Raw genomic sequence first — 26,233 nt, forward strand, 5'->3', positions numbered from 1 at the left:
ATCTCCCGTAAATGAATTTTTCTCAAGAAACCAGATGTGGTCTCATACACCTGAAAATACGTGTTGAACAGATATGATGGTCGCTAGAATGCGCTTTGAAAATTGGCCGTGCGCTTTGAACTCAAAATCGGTCCAAAACTCAGCTGCACTCACTACTAGGCAGTATAAAAGTCGATGACCATTGACCTCAATGGGGTATACAAGCTTATTCACGCACAACCAAGATCAATTACCCGGCTATTGTGAGTAGCCTTAGTCATGTCCCTCGACTAATTATTCGTCTCAAAACCAAATGGCCAATCGTGGCTGTGGATTCAACCTACCATGGCGATTTCTGCCATGAAGATATAGGGTCGATGACACTGTGCGAGCGGTCTAAGGCGTTGCAATGCTAGCTCTGCCATTTTTTTCTTCAAAACTGATAGCTGTGTCTCTTACAGACACCCTCCCTCTGGATTCCAAACCACCAAAATTTTCTTTACAGCCCTAAAGAGGTATGGTCCGATTTCTCATGTTCTGTTTTATAAATATCTTAAGGGATCTGGAATGAGCGTTTTGAGCGTTTCGACAGTATTTTTTGTGGGACATGAGAGCACATTAGACATATCGAATTGTATTCTGAATACGAAGAATGTCTTTCTGATATCAAATAATTTTCATTTTTTGAAATTCACGATATAATACAAATTTTATGACAAATTATAAAAAAAATGATATTTTTCACATTTTTTATATATAACAGTCCTCGAAGTAAATTTTATAAATCTAATGTCATATTCTTAAAGTGTATGTAGCTGGGAGGAAAAGCCGACGATCAATTGAAAATTTGGACCTTTCATATTCAAGATATGGAATTTTTTCCCAAAAAGACCTAATTTGTTTTGGTGTTTTGGGAACAAAAATCCATATCTTAAAAACGAAAGGTCAAAATTTTCAATTGATCGTCGGTTTTTCATCCCACCTACATACACTTTAAGTATAAATCATCAGATTTATAAAGTTTACTTCAAGTACTGTTAAATATCAAAAATATCAATTTTTAATGATTTGCCATAAAATGTGTATACATTGCGAATTTCAAAAAAATCAAAATTATTTGATATCAGAATGACATTCTTCGTATTCAGAATGCAATTCGATATATCTGATGTGCTCTAATGTCCCACAATAAATACTGTCCAAACGTTCATACCCCACCCCTTAAGGCTACCATTAAAACAATAATAAAAATTATGTTTCCATCGGTTTTGATACGAGAACAATAATTTGTATAACAATGCCCCATAGGATAGTACCTACACTTCCGGTATGCAGAAATTCATGACGCATCCGACAAGCTATATCTTTCTCTCCCGTTATATTTATTGTGTTAGTTCTTCTTGCTGCCATGCTCTGTTAAGACTTACAATCCCACCGCTGCTCACTAATGTTGCGGAATGTATCTGGTAGTGAGCGTCAACTTGGTGATGTGGCGTTGGCGTGCGGCCAATCCGCGCCGTCTTATTTAGTTAGGGGAAAAAGTTCACTTTGGTGGCCACTCTCTGGCTAGTAAGGTTTGACGATTGATTCGTCTTCTATGGACCATTTAGAAAAAAATTAGCCACCATGTCCCTCGCGAAAATCCCGGCATTTTTCGCTAGAGGCCAAAATCAAAATGGCCGCCGCCACCATTTTGAAAATTTAAGTTTTGAACCAGAGCACCTATAATCATGCACAAAGACACTTTTTCGGATATGTCGAGTACAAGGATTCCGATTCTGACATTAGTTTGACATTACGGCATCATTTTCACCCAGAAATCCAAGATGGTGGCCGGCACCATCTTGAAAAATTTAGTTTTGAACAAGAGGACCTAAAATCGTGTACAAAGACACTTTTTTGGACAAGTCGACCACAAGGATTTCAAATTTGACATTACTTTGACATTACGAACTCATATTTACCCAGAAATTCAAGATGGTGGCCGCCGGCGCTATCTTGAAAAAAATAAGTTTTGAACCAGATTACCTAAAATCGTGTACAAAGACACTTTTTCCGGTAAGTCGACCCCAAGAAATCCGAATCTGACATTGATTTGACGTAATAACTTAATTTTGCCCAGAAATCCAAGATGGCCCCATTTGGTAGAGCGTAAATGTGATTTTTGAATGAGAGCAGAAGCACAAGTGTGTCATTTCCGCCTTATCTGGGGTTCATGTCTCTTATATGGGGTTTAAACTCCCTTATCTTGGGTTTACATCCCTTATCTAGGGATAAGGCGCCTTATCTGTGGTTTAGACGGTCTTATCCTGGGTTTACGTTCCTTACCTGTGGCTAAGATGCCTTAACCTTAGCATATCGCAGTCTAAACCCAGATAAGGCATCTAAACCCCAGATAATGCGCCGTAACCCCAGAAAAGGGACGTAGACCGCCGATAAAGCAGTCTAAACCCCAAATGAGGCGCTTTAACCCTAAATGGGGAACATAAACCTAAGATAAGGCATCTAAACCCCACATAATGTGCCTTAACTCTAGATAAGGGTCGTTAACCCCAGATAAGGGTCGTAAACCTCAGATAAGACATCTAAACCCAAGATAAGGCGCCTTAACCCCAGATAAGAGACGTAAACTCAGATACGGCAGTCTAAACCCCCGATAAGGCGCCGTAACCCCAGATAAGGGACGTACACCTCAGATAAACCAGTCCCAACCCCAAATAAGGCGCCTTAACCCTAAATAAGGAACATAAACCTAAGATAAGAGAAGTAAACCCTTGACGGCGCCTTATCTGGGGTTTAGACTGCCATATCTGAGTTTACGTCTCTTATCTGGGGTTAAGGCGCCTTATCTTAGGTTTAGATGCCTTATCTGAGGTTTACGACCCTTATCTGGTGTTAACAACCCTTATCTACCTTATGTGGGGTTTGGATGCCTTTTCCGTGGTTATGTTCCTTATTAAGGGTTAAGGCACCTTATTTGGGGTTTAGACTGCTTTATCTGGGGTCTATATCGCTTATCTGGGGTTACGGCGCATTATCTGGGGTTTATATGCATTATCTGGGTTTAGACTGCGATATGCTAAGGTTAAGGCATTTTATCCACAGGTAAGGAACGTAAACCCAGGATAAGGCCCTCTAAACCACAGATAAGGCGCCTTATCCCTAGATAAGGGATGTAAACCCAAGATAAAACCCCATATAAGAGACATGAACCCCAGATAAGGCGGAAATGACACACTTGTGCTTCTGCTCTCATTCAAAAATCACATTTACGCTCTACCAAATGGGGGCCATCTTGGATTTCTGGGCAAAAATTATGTTGTAACGTCAAATTAATGTCAGATTCGGATTTCTTGGGGTCGACTTACCGGAAAAAGTGTCTTTGTACACGATTTTACGGTAACCTGGTTCAAAACTTATTTTTTTCAAGATGGCGCCGGCTGCCACCATCTTGGAATTCTGGGTAAATATGAGTTCGTAATGTCAAAGTAATGTCAAATTTGAAATCCTTGTGGTCGACTTGTCCAAAAAAGTGTCTTTGTACACGATTTTAGGTCCTCTTGTTCAAAACTAAATTTTTCAAGATGGTGCCGGCCACCATCTTGGATTTCTGGGTGAAAATGATGCCGTAATGTCAAACTAATGTCAGAATCGGAATCCGTGTTCTCGACATATCCGAAAAAGTGTCTTTGTGCATGATTATAGGTGCTCTGGTTCAAAACTTAAATTTTCAAAATGGTGGCGGCGGCCATTTTGGATTTTGGCCTCTAGCAAAAAAATGCCGGGATTTTCGCGAGGGACATGGTGGCTAATTTTTTTCTAAATGGTCCATAGAAGACGAATCAATCGTCAAACCTTACTAGCCAGAGAGTGGTCACCAAAGTGAACTTTTTCCCCTAACTATATTCTTACCTGGTCACACTAATAAGTCAGACTAAAGGAGTCGGATCTATTCTTTCAGGAGTCTGAATCGTTTATTGAGGGTTCTGGGCTGATCCAGGTGATCGAATTCCAGAGCGGTATAGTGAAGTTGGGTACAGATCATATTCATTCAAGGGGTCCCAAAAATGTAGATATTATGCTCTTTAACTATGTCTTCGTTGTCTCCCGCAAACAGGGTCATTTTGTTACTTTTAGCACCTTTCAAACAAGTGTGGACTCCTAACCAAGATTCAAGGATACAGTAAGCGAAACAATTAAGGTACCAGTTGTGTTCACGTTCACCCCTGTATATCCTAAATAAAGACAAATATGTCAAAATTAAAACAAGCAGCCAATGCCTGTATACTCTTTAGCTCTAATTTAAGACCTTACTTGTTGAAATTTGTTGAGAATTAAAGAAACAATGATCTAATATCGAATGAAGACACGAATAAAAAGTTGCACTTTTGTGTTCTAATCAATGAAAGCACGACGCTCTACTAATCAATGGAAGCACGGCGCCATTGTGTACAAATCAATAGGGCATGCGATGGAGCAAACTGCAACTTTTAAATTAGCATCTAGCATCTTCCTTGTGTTTTTGGATAGTCATGTCTTTATTTCTTGAATAATTTCAACGAATGATGTCTTAAATTCGAGCTAAAAGATGCAGCTATTGGCTGCCGATGAGTTATGACATATCTGTCTTTGTTTCGGATATACAGGGGATTAACATAACTGGTACCTTAATTTTTTGGCTTACTGTATTTCCGTAAACAGGGCCGGATTCACCACAGGACCAGATGCACCTAGGTCCGAGATCCAGGGGCCCAAATTTAGAAGGCTAACAAATTGACAAAAAGAAAAGAAAAAGGTGGGTAAATTTTGTGAAACACTGATTTGGAATTAGAAATAAGTTACACGGTTGGAGTGGGTGGGGTTAAACACGCGGACAATATAAATCCGGTATTTATTGGCATTCTGATATCATTAAACATTTGACAAGATCGTAAGAAACTATGTACATTATCATTGATTATTGCTTTATTTTGCACTTGGAAATATTGATAGTTGCATTTACTGTATTAAAACAATTTATGTTTATTATTTACTATTAAGGCGGGTGGGATGGTTGAAGCCACATTTTACAGCTTTAGTCCATTCTTACTGTTAATGTATATATATAAAAAAGAGATTTTTGAGCACATTGGGCGGAAATGACAAGCATTGGGATTTTCTTTATAGAACCATACCATTCGTCCTTTGTGTCAGCTTTATTAATCTCAATATTTGGATGCAAACACCGCTAGATTATGCTCCTCTCCGACCCACCTTATAATAAGTAAACTGTGGTACTATTAAACCTCGGTCATAAAAATTATTAAAAAACTTATTTGATCAATTTTCTATACATGTGACTCTTATGTGAATCCAATAGTATTGAACAGCTAACTAAAGGGATTCTTTAAAGTGCTCTTAATAGCATGACGTGAAACTTTACTTGTATTATGCTGGGGAAACGATTAAGCATCAATGCTCTCCTGTATTTGTGTACTTGCACAACATTTGTTTTTGTGTATTGCTTACTTCGACTGCTTACATTAGATCCAGTTTATCAGTGGGAGCTGGTAGCCTAATGGAAAGATCGTCCATCTAAAGATCGGAAGGTAGTGGGTTCGAATCCCAGTCAGTTGCTTTTTTGTTTAGTTGAGTTGTTTGCTGGTCATGATTTGTTTTTATTTATTGTTTAATTGTAACGCGTTGGATTTGTAAACTTTTCTTTCTCATGAAATGCAATTAATGTGCTAATGGCTACAAATGCCAGTTGTCCTGGAAAACGGGTTAATTATAATCTATTTTGCAGAATTTGTATTACACTTCACCAAAAAATATCTCCCAGTATCCGCAATTTCATTTCTGTAGCTTTGTATACTATTGATCGAAATTCCTTCCCACAATACACTATGCGTATTGCAATAACAAAGGAGATGAATTAACTCTCGAGCTGGAGATGAATTTACGCCGCTAATAATTGAAGACCGAATTAAAAGACTAGTTCGCGTCTGACGTCAGGGCAAAGGCGCGGCGTGATTGGTTGCTGGCCTGCGCAGTACGGCATTTTTGGTCTGGTTAACAGGACGACATACGCAAACTAGTCTTTTTAATTCAGTCTTCAATTTGATACAGACTGACTTTCAGTAGAGACACCCAGGATCCACGTATACAATTAGTTATTTCCAATGTAAATGTGCAAACTACAGATTGGGATAAATGTTACAGAATGGAACTTATATACTCCACCGTATATCTACAGAAAAGGGACATATTTAAAGTATAATCTCAACAAACATGAAATGGACATATCCGATTTCTGAAACAGATGAAGATGGAGCTCACTGAATCCAACCAACAAGTCAACGCACTTGTAACAGATAAGTGTGGTCTGCTTGTTCTCTGTTGACAAGGGGCAGTCTTCAGTGAACGGCTCTTTTCAGAGCCATCAGCCATTAGTAAGCAAGGGGCGGCATACACGTATCATTCTTGTCCTGAAGAAGTCAGAGCTACTCCTGACGATAGTTCAAAACTTGTCCGACGGCGAACCCGCTAAAAAAACTTACTATTATTGTATAAACTTCCGCCGTAAAAGCCTACCAATAAGTCAATGCACATATATATAATATTGAGTGCCTTTGAATAGATACAAGAGTGTATTGCACGGGGTAGAAAAATGTGGAACAAGTCGCAGACGAGTGCAATATTCCCAAAAAAAATAGCACTTGTTATAATTATTGATTTTTTTTTGAAGTAATAATTATGCTAATACCTATTACAATACATCCGAAATTCTGGGAAATTATTGAGGTATCACTGGATCTGAAATAGATAATAACCCTGTTTAAAAAACACTGGTTTGTAATTATTGCATTAAAATCAATTGATGATATTATTTAGAGATTCTATGGAAGTGAATTAATCTGGCTGCATGGTGCTGTCCATTTGACTGTGCATGGTATTCTCAGATGCAAACCGTGTTGCTCTCGAATTCCCCATTGATTGCATACGCATAGACTGACTTTGTTCTTTTTATGCTCCGCATAGGCGGATGATATGGTATAGAGGTACGGATTTAGTGATGAATTGATTGGAAGTATGAACACCACGGACCACGTATACATTTCCAATGGAATGACAGCCAGACCTGTTTGAGACAAGATCCCCATTATGACAATGGGCATCCAGCACAAAAAATCCGTTCCCACTATAATCGCCATCTTCATCGCCATCTTAATTTCTTCTGCCATGCCCATTTTTCGTTTAACATCTTTCAATGATAGTTTCACCTTAATAAATATTATTGTATAGCATGCTGCTATAATAATGAAACAGAAAACGTTTACGCCCAGAAATAAGGCAATAGAAAAGTACCAAGCTGGTTTTGAGCCAGTCGCAACAGGCAAGTCAAAAGATTTACCCCCAGAGTCGGGGCCCCCCACGTCAGATTTCAATGTTGTGAAATCTGTTGGACGGGTGATTAAGGGCAAGCCAATACATACATCCGAGAGATCATAAAGATCTGATTCGGGGTCCGCATATATTGTTGGTATTATAGTGATTGTTATGGCTATGACCCACAGTGTTCCGATAACTACGCGAACTGAAGTATAGCGTAAATGCATTTGACTGAACGGAAAAACAATGCACAGAAATCGATCTATTGTTATTACAGTTATGAAAAATACAGAGCCTTCACTTGAGAGTAATGATACAAATCCAGCTAGTTTACAAACCGTACTAGCACGCCACGCATCGGAGTATTCAAAATAACGATCTCCATAGTATACGTCTACGCTTGCGAGTATAAGCATGTAACTTCCCATGAAGAAATCAGATACCGCTAGATTGAACACTAAGAAAGAGTGCACGGCTTTACTGGAATGCTTATTTTTCTCCCTAAGGCGCAGTACGATTACGAGCAGGTTGCCAAGACATGCGCTAAGACCGAGGATCCACATGGAGATACGTAGAAAGGTATTCTGCATAAGACTGCCGCACATGAATAGAGGTGGCTGTGGCTCCAATGTTATACATTCGTCTAAACCATCAAAAAAGCAGCACAGTCGATGGTCATCTACATACCTGGAACAGATATTAAGATCACAATGGTTACGTGCTTATGAGGTTGTGAAATCCCCCTTATTTAAGGGTTCGTCTCGTTGGGAACGTCCAATTTTGTTAAAGTAATATTAATGTTAGGGTGTACCAAATCATAATTTAAAAATTTCATTTGGTCAAAATACTAAAACATCATAAATATTAATGAAATAGATGCATTTGTAGGATTGTAGATAAGTAAATAGATTTTCCGACTGACAAATCCAAAATTACTCACTGTTTTTTAGACATTCGCCATTTTGGCTAAAGGGTTCTTCAGAACTTCTGGCACGTTTTGCATCGCTCGGTTGCTTGGTTTTTATGCGAAAGGTATCGGAAGTAACGGTCAAATCCCGCGAGACCGGTGGATCCTAGTGGTCATTCTAAGCAAACCATCAATTTTAATTTTGGATATGTCAATCGGAAAATCTATTCACAATAAATATTGCCCGATGATTGTTATTGTTTTCTTGCTTCTTTTACTTTCTAATAGCTGATAGATGTATATTTTATTTACATGCCAAAATAACAACACAGGGAGCAGCGTGGCACACTGGTTAAGGTCTTTGCCTTTGGTGCGAGAGGTCCCGGGTTAAATTCCCCGCAGGACCAAAAACAAAATCTCCGCTCTCCCCGTGGTTCATCTGGTAATGGCAGGGCAGATGATCCATGGTAAAGAACTCGTTTACAGGCGGTTCCGATCAGGGTAACGCCCGATTGTCGGCTACACTTGCCTGTCCTGTAAAAATACCCCGACCAGCTATCTACGGCGACCCCTTTCGTTCACCAGGTCACTTGTGCCTGGCCGAAGTTTCGTCAGCGTTATCTCTTAGATTTCAGCTGTTAATGCCTAGGTATGCCCGACATAAAAAAAAAGTTAATTTCACAAGGCACTACTTCATCATTTGAACTGTTGAATAACACTTGTACCTACACGTTGTTGGTTGTTTTCTTTATTGACTATTATGTCTTAACATCTTTACTTACAGCGTCTGAATTGCGTTGGATACATCACGAAAACCGCCGTCCTCAACAAGAATATGACCTTCATTCATTTCTCCTTTCACCAAAACTCTGAATGTTCAAAATGGTCACAATGATAACTTAAGTCTTCATTTGAAAACATGAACTATTTAGTTCATATACTTCAAAAACAAACAGTTTTATGTCCAAAATATAAAAATATTATAGCTTATAAAGCAAAAATCAAAGCTTTCTTTCTCTTACAACTTTTGCAGTAACAATACTGTTCGAATAAATGTATCACATATCACATCTGGGAAAAGGCATTAATAATGTTCTCGTAATTCTGTTGTTGGAATTTGATGCGGTTTCTGATTAAAATCGAAACGTGTAAAAAGTAAAGTTGAAGATCTTTATTTACTTACAGTGTTTGAAGTCTTGACAAACCATCAAACGCACCCTTCTTAATTTCTTCAATAGGAACTCCGAATAAAAAGCTGCAAGTATTTAACAGTTTGAACAGGTCAGAGTTTTTTAAAATATGTTTTGTACATCACATTGAAGCCGTACTAATCTCAAGTTTTAAGTTAAGTTACACTAGTGGTTTTGATATTACAGTATAAGCAAAATCGTGTTTACAGGTGTATGATGCGTTACAAGCCTCTTCCCTTGCTTGTGTGATTACATTAGGCTGGCGGGTAAGCATCATTAATTGATCCCTTACATTGGTGTGTTATGTGTTGTTTGTACTGTGTACCCTGACTGCTCATATCCATAAGTACGCGACTTGAGTCCTGTTTATCAAAGACAATCTGTGTAGCTCAGTGGTTAGAGCGCTTGCCCCGTAAGCGAGAGGTCTAAGGGTAAATTCCCCGCACATGCAGGTATGTCAGGGGTTTTTCTTTCGTTTATCAGCATATGCATGTTATGTTTCCATTGTAATTTCATGTTTAATTGTACTAGTGTGCGATGCGTGATTCTTCTTATGTATTTTACATGGTAAATTTAGAATTAGCACCATTTACAGTCATCATTGCTCAGTGTGGTTTAAGCTGCACGAAGTATGGCGTTATTTTGAAGTTCTTTGAATCTAAATGGTTAATACTCACAAGCCCTTCAAAAATACAAGTTCTTCAAAAGATTGACTTTCCAAAACAGTTATTAATGTTGATGACAAATCTCTGAAAACAAACATTGAGTGACATATAATTGACTTCGTAGTATTATCAAAATGGGCAACAAATTGATTTTTAGCTGTACTGTTAACGTGACGTAAAGGGAGATTCTGCACGGTCTTCTACAGTTTGTTCTGTTCTCTGTTCGTTTTTATTTATCATGTTTAAGTACTTTTTGTTATCGTTCCCAATCAAAACTTACAGCCATGTTAAATTATACAAGCCATCGAAGGTCCTGGGTTCAATGCGCGTTATGTTGTTCCTGCTCAGGGATCTGTATTGGAATACCAATGACATCAGAATCAACATGATCAAAATAGGAAATGCTATTTTTTAAAGTATTGTAGTACAATATGTAAAAAGAATAACCATTTCCACTCAAAAAAAACCATCAGTGCAGACATTTGAAATTTTTAAATCTTATGAAACATACAATGATATACAATCTGATTTGTTCAAAAATTCCTTACAAAGTTATAAGACCTGCAAGTCCTTTGAAAGCACCACGGTCCAATGTTGAAATATTACTTCCTGACAGTTCCCTAGAGAAAACAAATTTCATTATGACAGTTAATTTGCATTCATCTTGTTTTTTCATTGAAACGTTTTTTAAGTGCTACTAAAACACTAAAATACTTTAAAGCCACAATGTACGATTTTCGTCAAATTTTTATTTTGTTATTCTTAACCTAAAATGCTATAGTAATATTAGTCATAACTGTCTGGGGCTGCCCATTTGAAACAGAAATGGTAAGGTAACGTGAAAGAAGCTGTACTGGCTATTTTGGCCGTTTAACGTGGAGTTCATGACTTTATGTCACAACTACTCTATTGTCCTACAAACTCAACGAATTTGGCAGATTCAATTTAGGTGTAAGTTGAGACCTGTGTGTAAACATTATAAATAACCTATTTCATATTATAAGATCGTACATTATGGCTTTAAGATGGCAGTTCAACGTTCAATTCTTTAAGAATTGTGCCTACCACTTTATTTATTCTTTTGAACTTCTAACCCTAACATTGCCCCTGTTTTTTGGCGGAAAGAAAGGAAAAACGAAGGTGAAGAGAAAACGTGCATACCGGTCTCGAACCACGGACTACTCTGGTGCCCCCTTCAAGACAGGTGATAGCAAACCATGCGTGTTGACCTGACACCACAAGCGTTTTCGTGTGTACGTGTGCCTGTATGATTGCGCAAATAGCATCACGTGGGACGCTGGCGCTTGCAGTCGCTTCGTGGTGTATGTGCAGTGGTGTTAGGGTTAAAGAACGATGTGCAGACTATGGCTAATTGATAAATGGAGTAGGTATTCTAGTTTTTATGATAATTAAACCCAAGAAAATTAAATTATTCTGATAGTGCAATCTTTTCACTCAGGGGGTTTAAGTTCACAAGATTTACGTACAATGAAAATGTGGTTCTTGCAACATTTTGTATGGTCAAATCATCCCAACCATCCAGGCAGCGAGTAAACAGACGATCATCTTCATAAAAACATTCACAGCCACGTGGACATCGCTTAGTATCTATGCAAATAATTGTATAAAAAAGATTGTAACTTTCTTTGCTCAGAGTGTGTCCTGTAAAGGGAGGATGGGTACCAACGAATGTGGTGATATTTTAAAATGTATTATCAACCATCATTTAGTATTCAAATAATGTGAAAGCCACGTCTTTTAGCTATAATTTGCAGAAAACCAAAGCTCTGATAAAACTGATTGGACGCTTACTTGTCAGAAGTTTCTCCATGTAATTAGATTTGAGGTTTTAATGCCTGGATGTGCTTTGATATTCAAAAACAAATATAAAGTTGTTACAGCAAAAGCACCTATAAATGGTCAAACTCACGACCAAAATATCCCCACATAACACCACACACACACCCCCACCCCATACCCCCCTCCCCACACACCCCTCTCCACATACGCCATCCCCTTCATAATATTATTATAATAACACAGAGATTGAAGAAGTCAGTGCCACTCTATAAATCAAAACTCGAACGGCGGTCGACCGCGCGCCGGTTCCGTCCGGTTGGAGCCGGTTTCTATTGTTCTAAACAATGGAATGCATTCAACCGCCGGTCAACCGGCAGTCGAGTTCTGATTTCATCCCTTAAATGATTCATGGCTTCAATGGTTGTATATGATTATATGCTCTAACGACAAATTATTGATATTTCATTTGTATTTAAATATGATATGTTCTTGTTGAAGCAACATTAACGATCTAACTCATAAGTCAAAGTTAATTATTTAGCGACTGCAATATTAGACAAATAAACCCCAACGTTTTCCCGCGGCAATGTTATTGTCGCTGCGTCTTTCGTAGCTGGCAAATGTGATTATAAACTCGTAATGTCAACATGAGCAGACGGGGAAAATGTTAATGGACTACTAAAATGTCAGTTTCTGGAAGCTATTACATAAGTGTGCCATGAATAAATAAACAAAATGTTATTAAATTTAGAAGTATAGATTACCGCATCGTAGTTCATCATCCCCCAGGGGACAGTCCTTGGTCCCATCACATACAACATCTAATGGTACGCACTGCTGTAATCCTGTGGATAGATCCAAGTTACACTTGTACGATTCGGGACAGCTGATGTTCACTTAGAGAGTAGAAAGTAGAGATAAAGGGAGAAATTACAATATTTGTGATATATAGTATACACTTGACAAAACAGAATTTTAATAATACCTTCATCAATACTCAACAGACAAATCAATGCACTTACCACAACCCAATTCATCAGCTAAATTAAGGCAATCATTGTAGCCGTTGCAAGGTGAGTCTTCACTTGCACAAAATCCTCGGCCACAATCAATATCTTTATGCTCACAAAGTCCTGCAAGAGGGTAAAGGAGGATACAAACGGATACTTATTATAATTATTCTGAACGACATTAAGGGATATTTCATTTTGACACCCAAAACATAAAACCAGCTTATCGATATTTTGATTGGTAGTTGGTAGTTTCGAGACGCCCTGGCTGCTGCGTTGGTGTTCTTTGTTTCATACGCATCTGTTCGAGCCAGTAGTATGTCTTTTGTGAATGGCGACACAATGGGCCATTCGCGAAGGACATAGTGCGCAGCAAATAAAGAACATCAACTCAGTCAGCCAGGATGTTTCAAAACTTCCAACTTGCGACTTTACGCTCATTTCGTGATAGTAGTCACATAGCCTATGTATGCTGAGATTAAACAAATCTGACCTTTTTGATTACAAACTGTTTTTCTTCATAATTCTTTCAGTAACCTAGAGTAACCTCAAGAAAACAAGGTGTTTACCGATTGCTTGAGTATTTATACAGAATTAAAAACAAGGAATTACTACACCCCAGCCACCCAACTCCACCCTATCCCCGTCATACTCGTCACTGTAAGGATAAGCAATGGAAGCTGTAGGGCGGGTCATGTTGAGGGAACAACCTAAGAAAATCCAGGTGCAATATCCTATGTTTCTAGCCTATGCTACGAGCCTCGTATATATTTAAAAGTTAAAAGTACAGTATACTTTAGGTTTCAAAATGATGTGATAACCTGTTCCGTTGAAATGTGGAAGTTCTCGTAGCTGCAAGAAAAATCCTTGTCTTCTACCGGATCTATCGGATTGAAATCTCATCCACATCTCCGATCCTTTGGACGTCACAGTTCGCAACTTAACCAGCCCTGTGAACGAGGCTATTGTAGTACTAGCATTGGTCACGTCATGGGAGTCCCCAATCATGAAAAAATCGTAGCCACGTTCGACATCAAAGTCCAGGATAGAAACGAGGATATTAGGCGAAGGCGACTCGAGAGCCGTAATTTGCCATTCACAGTCTATATCATCTCCGTATTTGGCGGGATACCCGGGGGAGGTCAGATTACGTGCATTATTGCCGAACAGATAGATTTGTTTAGCGCCACATTGACCTGACAAAAAAACAGTGGTGTTTCAATAGCATTAATTGGTCAAAACATCGTGATCACCATTATACTGACGAATGCAAAATAACCATACCGGTCCTTTTGTATTATAATGACTATAGATGGCAAACATTATCGACATTTACTACGGTGCTAAGATGTTTTTGCCATTATCGCCTCCCACGCTCGGCGAATCAAGAACGGTTTGTAATCATTTGGTATTCGTCATTATACAGAAATCATGACGATGTAATACCATGTTACCATGGTTACGAAGGGTCTAAAGTAGTGTGTGTTGTTTAATTACTCGTATTCCGTCATGTTTTGCACACAAAAAAATGTTTGTTAAATCCAGTAATCTTTTACAATTGTTTATAACAGAGATTAATTTACAATGACAAGTTTAATAAATATTTGTACTATGATACAAAAATAGTCTTCTGAATACACATTAATTTTAAAATCACAACATCAATAAACAACAAAACGAGTGAAATGGGGAAGCAAAACTGGTAGAACCATGTGAAAAGTATTTCAGCAGTAATATCCGTCAATTATTATTAGAGGTATGAACATACAGTACAAAATAAGAGATTGGTGACTCCTTGTTGAGGACAACTTCTGTGCAGACATATATTATGAATCACTGACAGAAAGCTTCACCACGATATATTAGAGCCACCTACCACAATCTTCCTCGTCCGACCCACCATCAGGACAGAATCTTACGCCATCGCATTTCATAGTTTGATGCAGGCAAATTAGACCAATCACCCCAGTGCAAGTAAACTCCTGGATCTCACATGTAACTAAAAAGAAAAAAGAAAAATTAATTTTGAAATCCCAACTACTGTAGCAAATGACATGAATGAAGCAAATGCGACCGAATCGGATTCTTCCTCTTAGTGCGCTACGTACAACGACTATGGATGCAAACTGCCATTACTGATGAATCTTACAGACCATACAACTCTGACTTAATGTATATAATATACGATCGATCAATTCGAATAATATTGGTAACAGTGGCACTTTTACCCATGTGCAGTACTTTCAATACGCAAATGCTCAACAGATTTGTGTGTATTAACGAGTTAAATACTTGAACAGTTGAAGGGCGTAGCCAGATTTCTTGGTCAGATGGGCATAATAGAGACTATGTGTAAAGTCTTCGAGGTTCCATAAAAGAACTTTTGCCTTCCCAATTTTCTCTTTCATTTTTTTGTCAGGGGCACCTTTCTCTTTCATGGTTCACTCTGGCATTCCTGGATCTTTGCCTCAAATTGAGACCAGTATGACCATTACTTTAATATATATTTTCAAAGCGGCACATTGCAATGGACCTATACTGAACATTAACCTGCAATAATGAAAAACATCGTTAAACCTATTATAGGTCCGTATGCACAACACAAAATTAGAAAAGGTCTAACTTTAGACCTGGTCTAACTATAGAGATTATTAGTCTTACAAGGAGAAGGAACTCTTTGATATTTACATACCTTATTCTACATGTACATAGTTGTAGATCCTGTTACGGGCAAATACATGTAGCTTAATATTAGATGACTGCAGTTTAGCTTTTAGACTTTGCTAGGAATAAAGGTGGAAAAGTCTAACCTCCTAGTTAGACCTGATCTAACTTGTTATGTGCATTACGGACCATAGAGTTAACTGCTCCTATTTCACTTGAAGCAAACCTAATTCGCTTGAAGCAAAATTATAGTTTCATTAACAATAGCTTTCTAAAACTTACAATTACTGTCTTTATGACGTTCTTCGATTAATATTTCAAATCCTTTATCGTTAGCATACGGATCAGTGAACAGTCTTAGCCACATTTCATTGCCTGGTGATGCTGCAGTAGCTGGAGCGTTAGTACCAGACATGTCATCAAACCATAGGTACGACGAGTTATCAGGATCGTGTCCATAACCCATGGAGAAGAAGTCGAATCTTTATCAATGTGATAAACAAAAACTTTTTAATCTTCAGGAATTAAAATACTAATTTTAACGGTACAGTGCTTTCAGATACACCATGTAGATCCACTTTGGTGTTAGTTTATCTATATTACATGCATCTATAAATTTTACGCCGATTTTTGTAACAGCTTGTTCTTCTTCAAAAGACCACAATATAAAGGAAAGTAGAAGGGTTGACAGGGTGACGTAGAGTTTCTAGAGTTCAAAACATTCATTAAATACGAATACGTTACCCCTCTTCGGTTCGGAAGTCAAGGAAAGTGAGAACAATCCGATAATCTGGGTGTGCTGTTACAAACCACACACAAGTAGTAAGATGAGGGTACTGCACTGGATAACCAGGGGATTGAAGCATATATACACCGCCTAGCTGTTGCAGAAATAGTCGGGTCTCACCACATGGGGCTGTATAGGTAAGCAAGAACAATATAAATGGGAGATTCACTTCTGCCAAATAGTTATGCAATATGTTATACTAATGTTTGTAATTGGAAAATATTTTCAAGGCTTGTAAAAATTGCGATTTGTAATGACAACTTAATGAATGAAAAATGTAATGACAAATTAATGACAAGTCAATAAGTTCGTCATTTAATTTGCCATACACTTAAAATGACAAATTAAAATCAAAGTTTGTCATTCATTATTTTGTCATTACCAATCTTGAAAAATGCAAGCCGTGAAAACATTTGCAATTATGGAATTCAATTTGAAGTGTCACAAATTATTATTTCAACATCACACGTTCTTAGCATTATTGGTTTCAAATTTGTCATACTAGACCTATTACTTGATTAAATAATATTTTCAGTGTTTAGGAGATTTCAAAGCATTTATTTACGCTACGGAAAGGCATGAGTGATTTCTTACCACAATTACGTTCGTCCGTAAACGAGATACAGTCTGCTTTACCGTCACATATCATACTCGAATCTATGCATTCTCCTGAACTGCATTGCAACTCAGTTGGGCTGCAAGCACCTAGTGACATAAGCAAAGAACAGGAGAATATAATATGGCAAGATCAATGTAAGGCAAAGTTTCAATCATCCTTTGTTTTATTTGGTACATTAACATGAAATACACGATTTATCTGAAATTGACGTTAATTTCGCCAAGACAGTATAAACGTAAATTAAAAATGAGAAGACTTTATTAGTGTTGATACTTACCGCAGCCAATTTCATCTCCGTATTCCGGACAGTTAGGAACGCCGTCACATAGAGTTGTAGTATTCACACACTCTAGACCCGATGGACAGGAGAATGTGTCTGTCTCGCAAACTGTATAGAAAAGTGAGCAAGGGTACACCACTCAGGAAACAACAAGTAATGATTGTTTTATATTTTCATGGAACCTGAAAGAAATTCTCAGCACTATGTACAAAAAAGTACAAAATTGTGTCCGATACCATGAGACATCGTCAGGTGATTGATTCATGTCGATTAGTGAGAGACGTCGATCGATTCCTTTCAGACGGCTGCGCGCACACCTCTTTAAAGTTAGTGTTCCACCTTGTCAAAAATGTTGACGTCTTCTGTGTTAAAAGTGTGTCCCGTGACTTGACTGTGGGTGATCATGGAAACTGTTAAGTTCTGGGCTTCGTTATAACATATCGACCCTAAAGTTTTTTCAGAACCTCGAGCTAGTCTAGTCCTGCGATGTAAATTAATCCTGACTTATGAAATCGTTTGTTTATAAGAGTCTTTACATTAATATTTCCCCCACGGGCGTACCATTTGGGGCTTGTCTTTGACCTTAACTAAGTTGCCGCGGTGGTATATACGTCAGTGGCCTTGAAAAATGATTCTTTTGGAAAAGCCAACGATGTAAGGCATGGTTATGTACGTCGAAGCTGTCTGGGAGAGAGCCAGAAGTCCGGAGGCTGAGTAGGAAAAGGAGGATTACGCTTTCACCTCTCGTACGCGTTACAACGAAATGATCGCCATCTCTCACGTGACTAAATCACTAACAGACTTGAGTCAGTCACCTGATGATGAGCAATGTCATGTTAACGAAACATGTAAGTTCCAGTATTTTATCTTATTTTGTTCCTGATTGGATAAATAATCTACACGAAGATACGATAAGTATAAAAGCAACGTTTTCAGTTTTCAGGAAATGTTTACGGACCACTAAACTTGCATAGACCAAAGTAATCGCAAAAGTAACACTATGTGGCTCGTGAACCGCGTTATAATTTAATACACCTTTGTCTAGTCTGTGCTACAGACCGTGCAACGCCCCCCCCCCCTCCCCTCGATCATGGATCGCGAGGGTCATTGACAAATACTAATCTTTGTCTTGATATTGCAACCGAAAGGAGTCATCATTGACATGGGAATTGCTCTGCATGACAAAATTGGCGCTGCTCGCCTTTGTAGCACCTTCTGTGCTCTCATTGCGACTTTACCGCTACTCCCCCCTCCCCTTGGTCATGGATTGCTAAGGTCTTCGCAACAAGCCGCTCAATATCGGCGCTCTCGTTGCGGCTTTGCCGCTCCCACCCCTCGATCATGGATTGTAAGGATCATTGACAAAGACTAACCTTTGTCCTGATATTGCTCAAACTCCAACCGAAAGGAGTCATCATTGACCTGAGAATTGCTCTGCATGACGATCCACATCCTGTTTCCGATAGACGACACAACGGTCGGTGTCACACCTCCAACACGAGTAAAAATAACTGATGTAGAATTTATGACATCATGACCATTTCCTATGGAGACATAACTCTGCCATTCTTTATACAAGACAAAAAGTTTAAACGTTATGGAGATCCTGTAGTATGTTGCAGCTGTGAAAAACCAGACACAGTCTATGCCATTTCGTGATGTTGGAGTAGGGTACGACAGGTTGTAGCTTTCACTGTAGGTGGATAAGTCAATTTGTTGATCACCACACATTTCTAAATGGTATAAGGATAAAAAAATATTCACGTTCAATATTTACGGTCTAGTTACTATGGTGAATGACTAATTTTCAGCTCAGATTGATACCTAACACATTCAAATCGGTTAAATCTTGACGAAAATAGGTTTGTTTTTGTTTTTCCCATGTATCAATCGAATGGCAATAAAATCCTAGTAGCCAAAGTTCAGAAATGTATCAGTTATACCACATACACCCATGCCTGGTATACTCAGAAACGGATTTTATTATATGAAAGTTATCTAGTGCACGTATTCTCCTTCGCAATCGGTTTCTGTCGTGATGTTTTCGATCGAGCCACATGCAGACTGGGCCGGACTGTGGGCCGGACTGTGATTAGTGTACTGTTTTTGACTATAACAATGTAAACAATGCTATCAATGAAAATAATTACATATTAAACATGGATTTTTGTTGTTTTGTCAACGATGAAAATCCGTTCACAAATAAAGTTTTTAGGACCTATAATATTTGTCATTAAAATCTACTTTTGTAAAACAAAATACAGAAAATACGTGATTGGATTGAGTGATCAATCTGTTTGATTATAATGTGCTTATAATGTGTAAACTATAACATGCGAATAAATATATTTTAAGTAAAATGCCATGCTTTTAAGGGATTGGAGGAGCTACATTTTGTCAGTTTTAATATTGGTAAAAGATTAAAGACAGAAAAGGCAAAGAGGCATAAGGTCATCCGAGGTGAATTGAGTATACTGAGATTGGTCAGATTGTCGATCACAATTCTGCGTTTATATGATAACCCTTGAGCAGCAAATATTCTTATTTCTTAAGGTCGTCTGAATATAGATTGTTGAATTGCCGTGAATTGCGGTGAATGTGATTTCCAAATGTAGAAATGTTTAGAACACGTTTTTTAATTCAGCTTGCAACATACAAATTCTTGAGTATTTCCTAGTATGTCATTTGTGGTACTTACCAATAAATACCGATATTTCCCAGCCGATTGGTTGTGCCACAAAAAATTACTAGCATTCCAAGCACTTGTCAATGGAAAATTATGAAACATGATTTTTATCCATGGCGTTGTTTTTTATAAAGACAGTACTTGTTCTAAATAATTTGTACTGAAGCATTAAGATAATCTTGACAAAGAAGGCAACTGAATCTTGTACCACAGTAATAGTTAATAATTATATTCAAGGCCGATTAAATCTACTGCCTTATTATTGCCATGGCAGCCACAGAAATTAATCATCTTGCAATAATTCTATAGAACCCTATAACAAGAAATTTAAATATTTTAAAACAATAGAGGGGGTTAACAAACCGCAATCGGATTCATCGGAATACCCAGGACAGTTAGATAACCCGTCACAAATAGCTGCGTCATCCAAACATATACCACCTGATTTACATTCAGTCAATCCTTCGCCGCAGCCCTCTGAAAACCAACAAGAAAAGAAATATAGAACTAATGTGTGAATTGAATCTACCTTGAGAAATTTCAAAACTGTTAAACATTTTATTTCCTTTACTTGTTACGTCAAGTAAAGCACATAATGCGTCAATTTGAACTTCTATTTAAAAGTGGTTATGCATAAGCGGAAGAACATTTACATGTTCAACTGTTTTACTAATGTTACTAATGTAATTTTTAGTAATTTTGATCAGAATATCCGTGTAATTTTGACCAGTTAATTTTGAAGTTAAAATGACTAGATAAATTTATCCCTCTCTTAAATATGAAATTGCAAGAAATCCTCATAAATCCTATCCTATCCTCATAAATGAGAATTGAATTCTGGGACACTAGAGTATTGGCTTACCGTGAAAGGCACTTTTCACTTCGCCCAAGGGATTCGTGAAAATTCAAATATTAATTATTATTAACACGTTAACAGAGCCATTCACCTGTACTGTTCCTTTGGCGAATCATGATTTGGAATCTTCCACCATAATACCATCCAGTACAAAGTGTCGTGTGAGTTAACCACATTTCGTTGCTATCTGCCAAGTAAACAGTCCCTGGTGTCACTCTGTATACAAGCGCAGCTATAATGGAGTCTTCATCGGAAGGATCAAGACCATTTCCAAAGGTGACAACATCGCCTCTTGGATTGACGATGAAATACACGATTTCGAGTTGCATTCTAGACCCTGCTATACCACTAATTTGCCACAAGCAAGCTGTATTACAGAAATAGGAAGAAGGCCATCTTGCTGATTGGAGAAAGATCTCTTCGGTTGCATTTGTGAGATTACGAAAATGCCAGCCACAAACATCCCCTATATTGAAGGAATATGAATTGAATGAGTAAAGAGGTTTTCACAGTACGCCAGGGTTTCCTTTTTTATGTCGAGCATATCTAGGCATTAACAGCTGAAATCTAGGCGATAACGCTGACGAATCTTCGGCCAGGCACAAGTGACCTGGTGAACGAAGGGGGTCGCCGTAGATAGCTGGTCGGGCCAATTTTTACAGGACAGTCAAGTGTAGCCAACAGTCAGGCTTGTTACCCTGATTCACGTCGGGAATCCATTACAAGATTTGACGGGTATATATAGAAATAGGTGTCAAGCTTTAGTCCAGCATGTCAGGTATGTCTCCGACTTCAGCAGGACTGCTTGAAACTAAGTAAATTTGCAAGTAGACACGAGACGGACTTAGACCTTGAGAAAACCATAATACGGTAAAGGTGGAGACAGAGACAGTAGTAGAAGAGAGAAAGAGAAAGACGAAGAAACAGAAAAAGACAGAGGGGGACAAAGAGTTCAAAAGAAGCACATAATAGAAAAACAGAAAGCGACACAGAGAGAACAGATAGAGACAGGGGCAAAGACATAGGGAGACAGAGAAACATTGTGGCAGAAATGGCAAAAGACCACGTAATGTATTTTGGACTTGACGAACTTGTATTTTCATGTCTCTTAACAAATCCTGGTAGTGATATGCAATATATTTGTTTCCATATTCAATTTTAACTTACTACAGTGTCTTTCATCAGTGAAATCATTACATTGCGCTGAACCATCGCAGATTTGATCTTGCGTAATACACGTTTTATCAGGGCACGTAAAATCATCTCCATTATCACAATCTGAAGCAGTAACATATCAAAAAGTGTTGTCGAAATATGCATGTCAAATTTAATCATTATAATATCATAATCAAGTATTAACTTTCTGAATCTTTTGAAAACAAAATGAACCTGATGCAATATATAATTATATTAGATAGCCCTATTCAGCTAGTTCATCATCTAGTGTTATACATGCATGGATTTGCAACGAGAAATATTACGTTTAACAATCAAAAGGAAAACAATGATATACAAGAAAAGCATTCACCACATCCACTTTCATCTGAGAAATCTGGACAATCGATTTGGCCGTCGCAAACTTGGTCTCCAGTTATACAGAGCAATCCATAACTACATAAAAATGCATCGCCATCATTGCATTCACCTGGAAAACGGAAATGTATATTGCATTTATAAGGAAACACTACGGTTTAATGCTCAAAAATAAAATTCAACGTTCAGTATTCAAAACAAATTATATAGCAAAAATATACGCCATTCCAACATCTTGCCATATAATCCAAGGTATATTTTTAAAACTATGCTCAGTACACCACATATTTTCTAATTATGTTTTTATATTTGACGAGTTATATTTGCCTATATCTCAAATCGAAAAATATATACTTTGCTTTTTGCATCTGAACTCTTTATATTGTCTAGAATCCAGGGCGTTGAGAATACCATGATGTACCATGAGTAGTGCCATCTCAATGCTATGTAGCTGCCTGTTGCCAGACTGCAGTGGTTCAAGCAATGAGTTTACCAGTGACATGAACTGCTATACCTTTTTCAGTTACTTTAGATATAGTCCGGCTGCCAAACTCAATTTTTCCACAGAAGCTTATTTTGGTTCCATAGTTTTTGTTTTTGATTGATATTGCTTCTCAAGACCACCAACTTCAAAAATAAGTTTACTGGAACTCTGTCAGCATTGAACATTTTGAGATATGGCGGGTCAAAGTTCACACAGAGGTCAAAATTCAAATTGTTCAAACGCTGTTGAAAAGTATGGACACCTAAATAACGTAATACCCACTGGCAGCCGGACTAATAATTGCCCAAATTTTCATGCCAAGTCTATATTTAATAGTTTCCAATTGGAGCAATATCATTCACTGTTCGGTTTTGCAATACGTATTAGAAGCTTTGGTTTCAAGCATACCAACATAATAAAACCCATAGAGATCTGATTATGTCTAAATTTTGCCAAATTTACGAATCAATACAACTCGCTATAGCGCTGTATTAACAATCAAAAGGAACAAATGCCCCTTCATTCGATCAATACCACCCTACACAAGACAATGAGGTGTCACGCAAACAGATAAAAAAATCTTCATTTTACATTTTTTTTTAAACCTCCTTACTCAATTGCTGATACTGGTATATTTCCATAGAAAAGCCTGTATACACCGTCCATGATGGTTGGGCTTCGAAGGTAACCCACATTCGATGTCCTTTGGTAGTGATGGTATGGCGCAAGGTGCCACCGTGTCGCCGAGAAATAACCGATGATGCGTTGCTAGCATCATGTTCCTCTCCAATGGTAACGTAATCTTGGTGCATCTCAAAATGAGATGTATTTACTAGTATTCTATGGTCTTCATCAGCAGTAAATAGCCAAATACACGCCATAGCGATTGGAAAGTGTTCAGGAAATAAAGGTGATGAGAATGTGTGGACCAAACCATCCGATAGATCAATGTAGGCACTACCACATGGCACTATAGGTAAGCAAATAGAATAAATATATGTTCAAACAAAAGACGAAATCAATGTGTGCTTACTGTCAGTTATTACCTCAAATAAACAGTTCAAAATTGTCAAAATTTAAACGACTGAATGCAATTCCATACAGACATACTTAAATTTGTAGCTCGCACAATGGTGCACACGACCAGTAGTATCTAAATGTTTCATTAAATTACTTGAATAATTTTATTGCAGAACAAATTAATAATTTTTGTAGCTAATGTTATAAACATTATAAAAGCGATGTGAAATAAATAAATAAATGAATGGCGGTGATTTAACGTGCGCTACATCTAAGTACCAGCACACTTCAACAATTATTCCACTGTCATTAGGATATATCAGAATCATTTCCGCTTCCACAAGTCCGCAACTGATGCGCAGGTACTCTCAGCCGACTTAGATTATGATTACCCCCAGCAGCTTCCCCATTTTACACCTGGGTGGGGTGAAGCAATTGGGAATTAAGCCGTTTTGCCCAAGGACGCAACACACTGGCCATGGTGGGGCTCGAACTCGCAACCTTTCGATGGGCCCTAACCATTAGGCCACCGTGCTTCCCAACGTCATCATGAGTAGAACTCAGACGAAGCGAAGTGGTTTGCAAAAGTGCAATTTACATGGTTTATGAGCAAATGAGGGTAGTTGAGTTACCACAATTCAGTTCATCCATAAAATCCGGACAGGATTTAGATCCGTCACAAATAGCAGTCTTTTCTATACAAGTGCTGTCACTGCAAAGGAACTCGTCTTCTGTGCATAAATCTGGAATGTTAAATAAAAAGTATCATTATTATTATTACAATGGTTGGCGGAACTGTATGAAGCTGCGTAATTAAGATTGTATCAAAACACAAATGTTGTTCCCACCTTACTGACAGCGTTCGGGGCTTTGACTGGTATCGGTTCCCGGAACCTGTTCCGTGCTTTTCCTCGTTTTTTCTTTCGCATTTTGACAGGGCTGTACTTTAACGTCTGCTCACCAGTGGTGTAGCGTGTGTCATCCGATTGGTTGGGGGCACCGACCATGATTGGGGGGCACCGGGTCTGATTGGGGGTACAAGCCATTTTTTGGCCATTTTCCTATGGGATTTTCTCAATTTTACAGTCGATTGGGAGGGGGCACGTGCGACGCCACTGCTGCTCACTCGCTAGTAGCGGGTAATGTTGCTGCTACAATATAGTACCAATGTAGGTATGTGAAAGATATAGCTCTAGCGCTATAGGGCTCTATGGAAAAATATCTCTTACCACAAGAAAGCTCATCGGAGTAGTCCAAACAATGTGGCTCCCCATCACAAACTAAATCAGCTGAGATACATGTAGCACCAGATTCACACGCGAATTCATCCGCATTGCAAACCACTGCAGCAGGGAATCAAGAACAATATCTATGATGTAGTATTCACGGAAGATAGGGACAGAAGCTAAAATTGCAACTTTTAAATATTTAAATTCTTTTACATTGCGTTTCATAACTTGGTGATTTCTCCACCATCCCTTTAATTACGGATAATCTCTAAGCCGCTATATAAATGCCAACATTTTGTTTTATTTACAATCATTGATAAAGGTATAATTCATAGCCTTATTTATTGTGTAGATTGTAGAAAATAATGCGAGAAATGGACTTCAAAAAGCTATTGCATATTTACCAAAAAGTAGCGTTCTATAACAATCAAAAAGACTCCTACATACGACACACATTGAAATCCTATTGCTGGTCGTTTGATCTCCATATAGGATATATGACTTTCTCTCTGGTTGAAATATTGTCACCTTTTTGAGCAAAAGCCATGTTAGTTTGTATATTTTTGCATTGTACATACCTGTTTCGTTCAACTGCTTCACTTGAGCAAAGAACCACGTGTTTCTGGCTAGATTACCATCCGTTGTAAATGATATCCACATATGATGCGCAGTAGACGTTACTAGAGGAGGCACCACATTATACTTATGTGATAATAGTATGGATGTGTCGTTCTTATGATCGTGACCATTACCAACTACAAAGATATCACCAGATCCAAGGAATGCAAACCTCAAGATTTCAACGATCACTCTTGCGCCATAATTAGCCGTTATCGTGTATTCACATGTAATACGTGATCGAAATATTTTTGGATAATGTGGTGATGATATATTAGCTATTTCTCCATTGGAAACGTCAAAGTGTGATTCCCCGCAGTAACCTAAAAAAGAAAACGGTATATTAAAGACTACGGCTATGTTAACCGGAGCCAGGCTAAATGGCCTGCAGATACACTTGTATTCTGCCACGGTAAATGGACAAATAAAGCACAGTCCAATTATAAGTTGTGGTCGTCCTCCAAGTTGTGGTGCATGATGCAGTCATGTCTACAGTAGAATTCACCACGACCTTTGCAGGACTTAAACCCCATTA

At 38.1% G+C, this 26,233-nt stretch overlaps 1 protein-coding gene across 1 annotated transcript; it reads right to left on the reverse strand.

The window, feature by feature from the left end:
• Nucleotides 1–4,802: 4,802 nt before the first annotated feature.
• Nucleotides 4,803–25,860, reverse strand: LOC140155777 (uncharacterized). The gene is made up of 24 exons (XM_072178738.1): nt 25,659–25,860; nt 25,081–25,194; nt 24,484–24,594; nt 23,445–23,801; nt 22,343–22,459; nt 21,982–22,092; nt 20,906–21,280; nt 20,322–20,435; nt 18,646–19,005; nt 17,270–17,380; nt 16,968–17,078; nt 16,331–16,502; nt 15,869–16,068; nt 14,799–14,921; nt 13,744–14,118; nt 12,935–13,045; nt 12,677–12,808; nt 11,600–11,720; nt 10,661–10,732; nt 10,393–10,464; nt 10,125–10,196; nt 9,441–9,512; nt 9,040–9,126; nt 4,803–8,037 (listed from the first exon to the last, which is right to left on the reverse strand). The coding sequence occupies exons 1-24, from the start codon at nt 25,738–25,740 to the stop codon at nt 6,858–6,860; spliced, it is 4,752 nt and encodes a 1,583-aa protein (XP_072034839.1). The 5' UTR covers nt 25,741–25,860; the 3' UTR covers nt 4,803–6,857.
• Between the last annotated feature and the right edge of the window lie 373 nt (nt 25,861–26,233).

The sequence above is a fragment of the Amphiura filiformis genome, chromosome 6, assembly GCF_039555335.1.
Source record: "Amphiura filiformis chromosome 6, Afil_fr2py, whole genome shotgun sequence".
NCBI lineage: Eukaryota > Metazoa > Echinodermata > Ophiuroidea > Amphilepidida > Amphiuridae > Amphiura > Amphiura filiformis.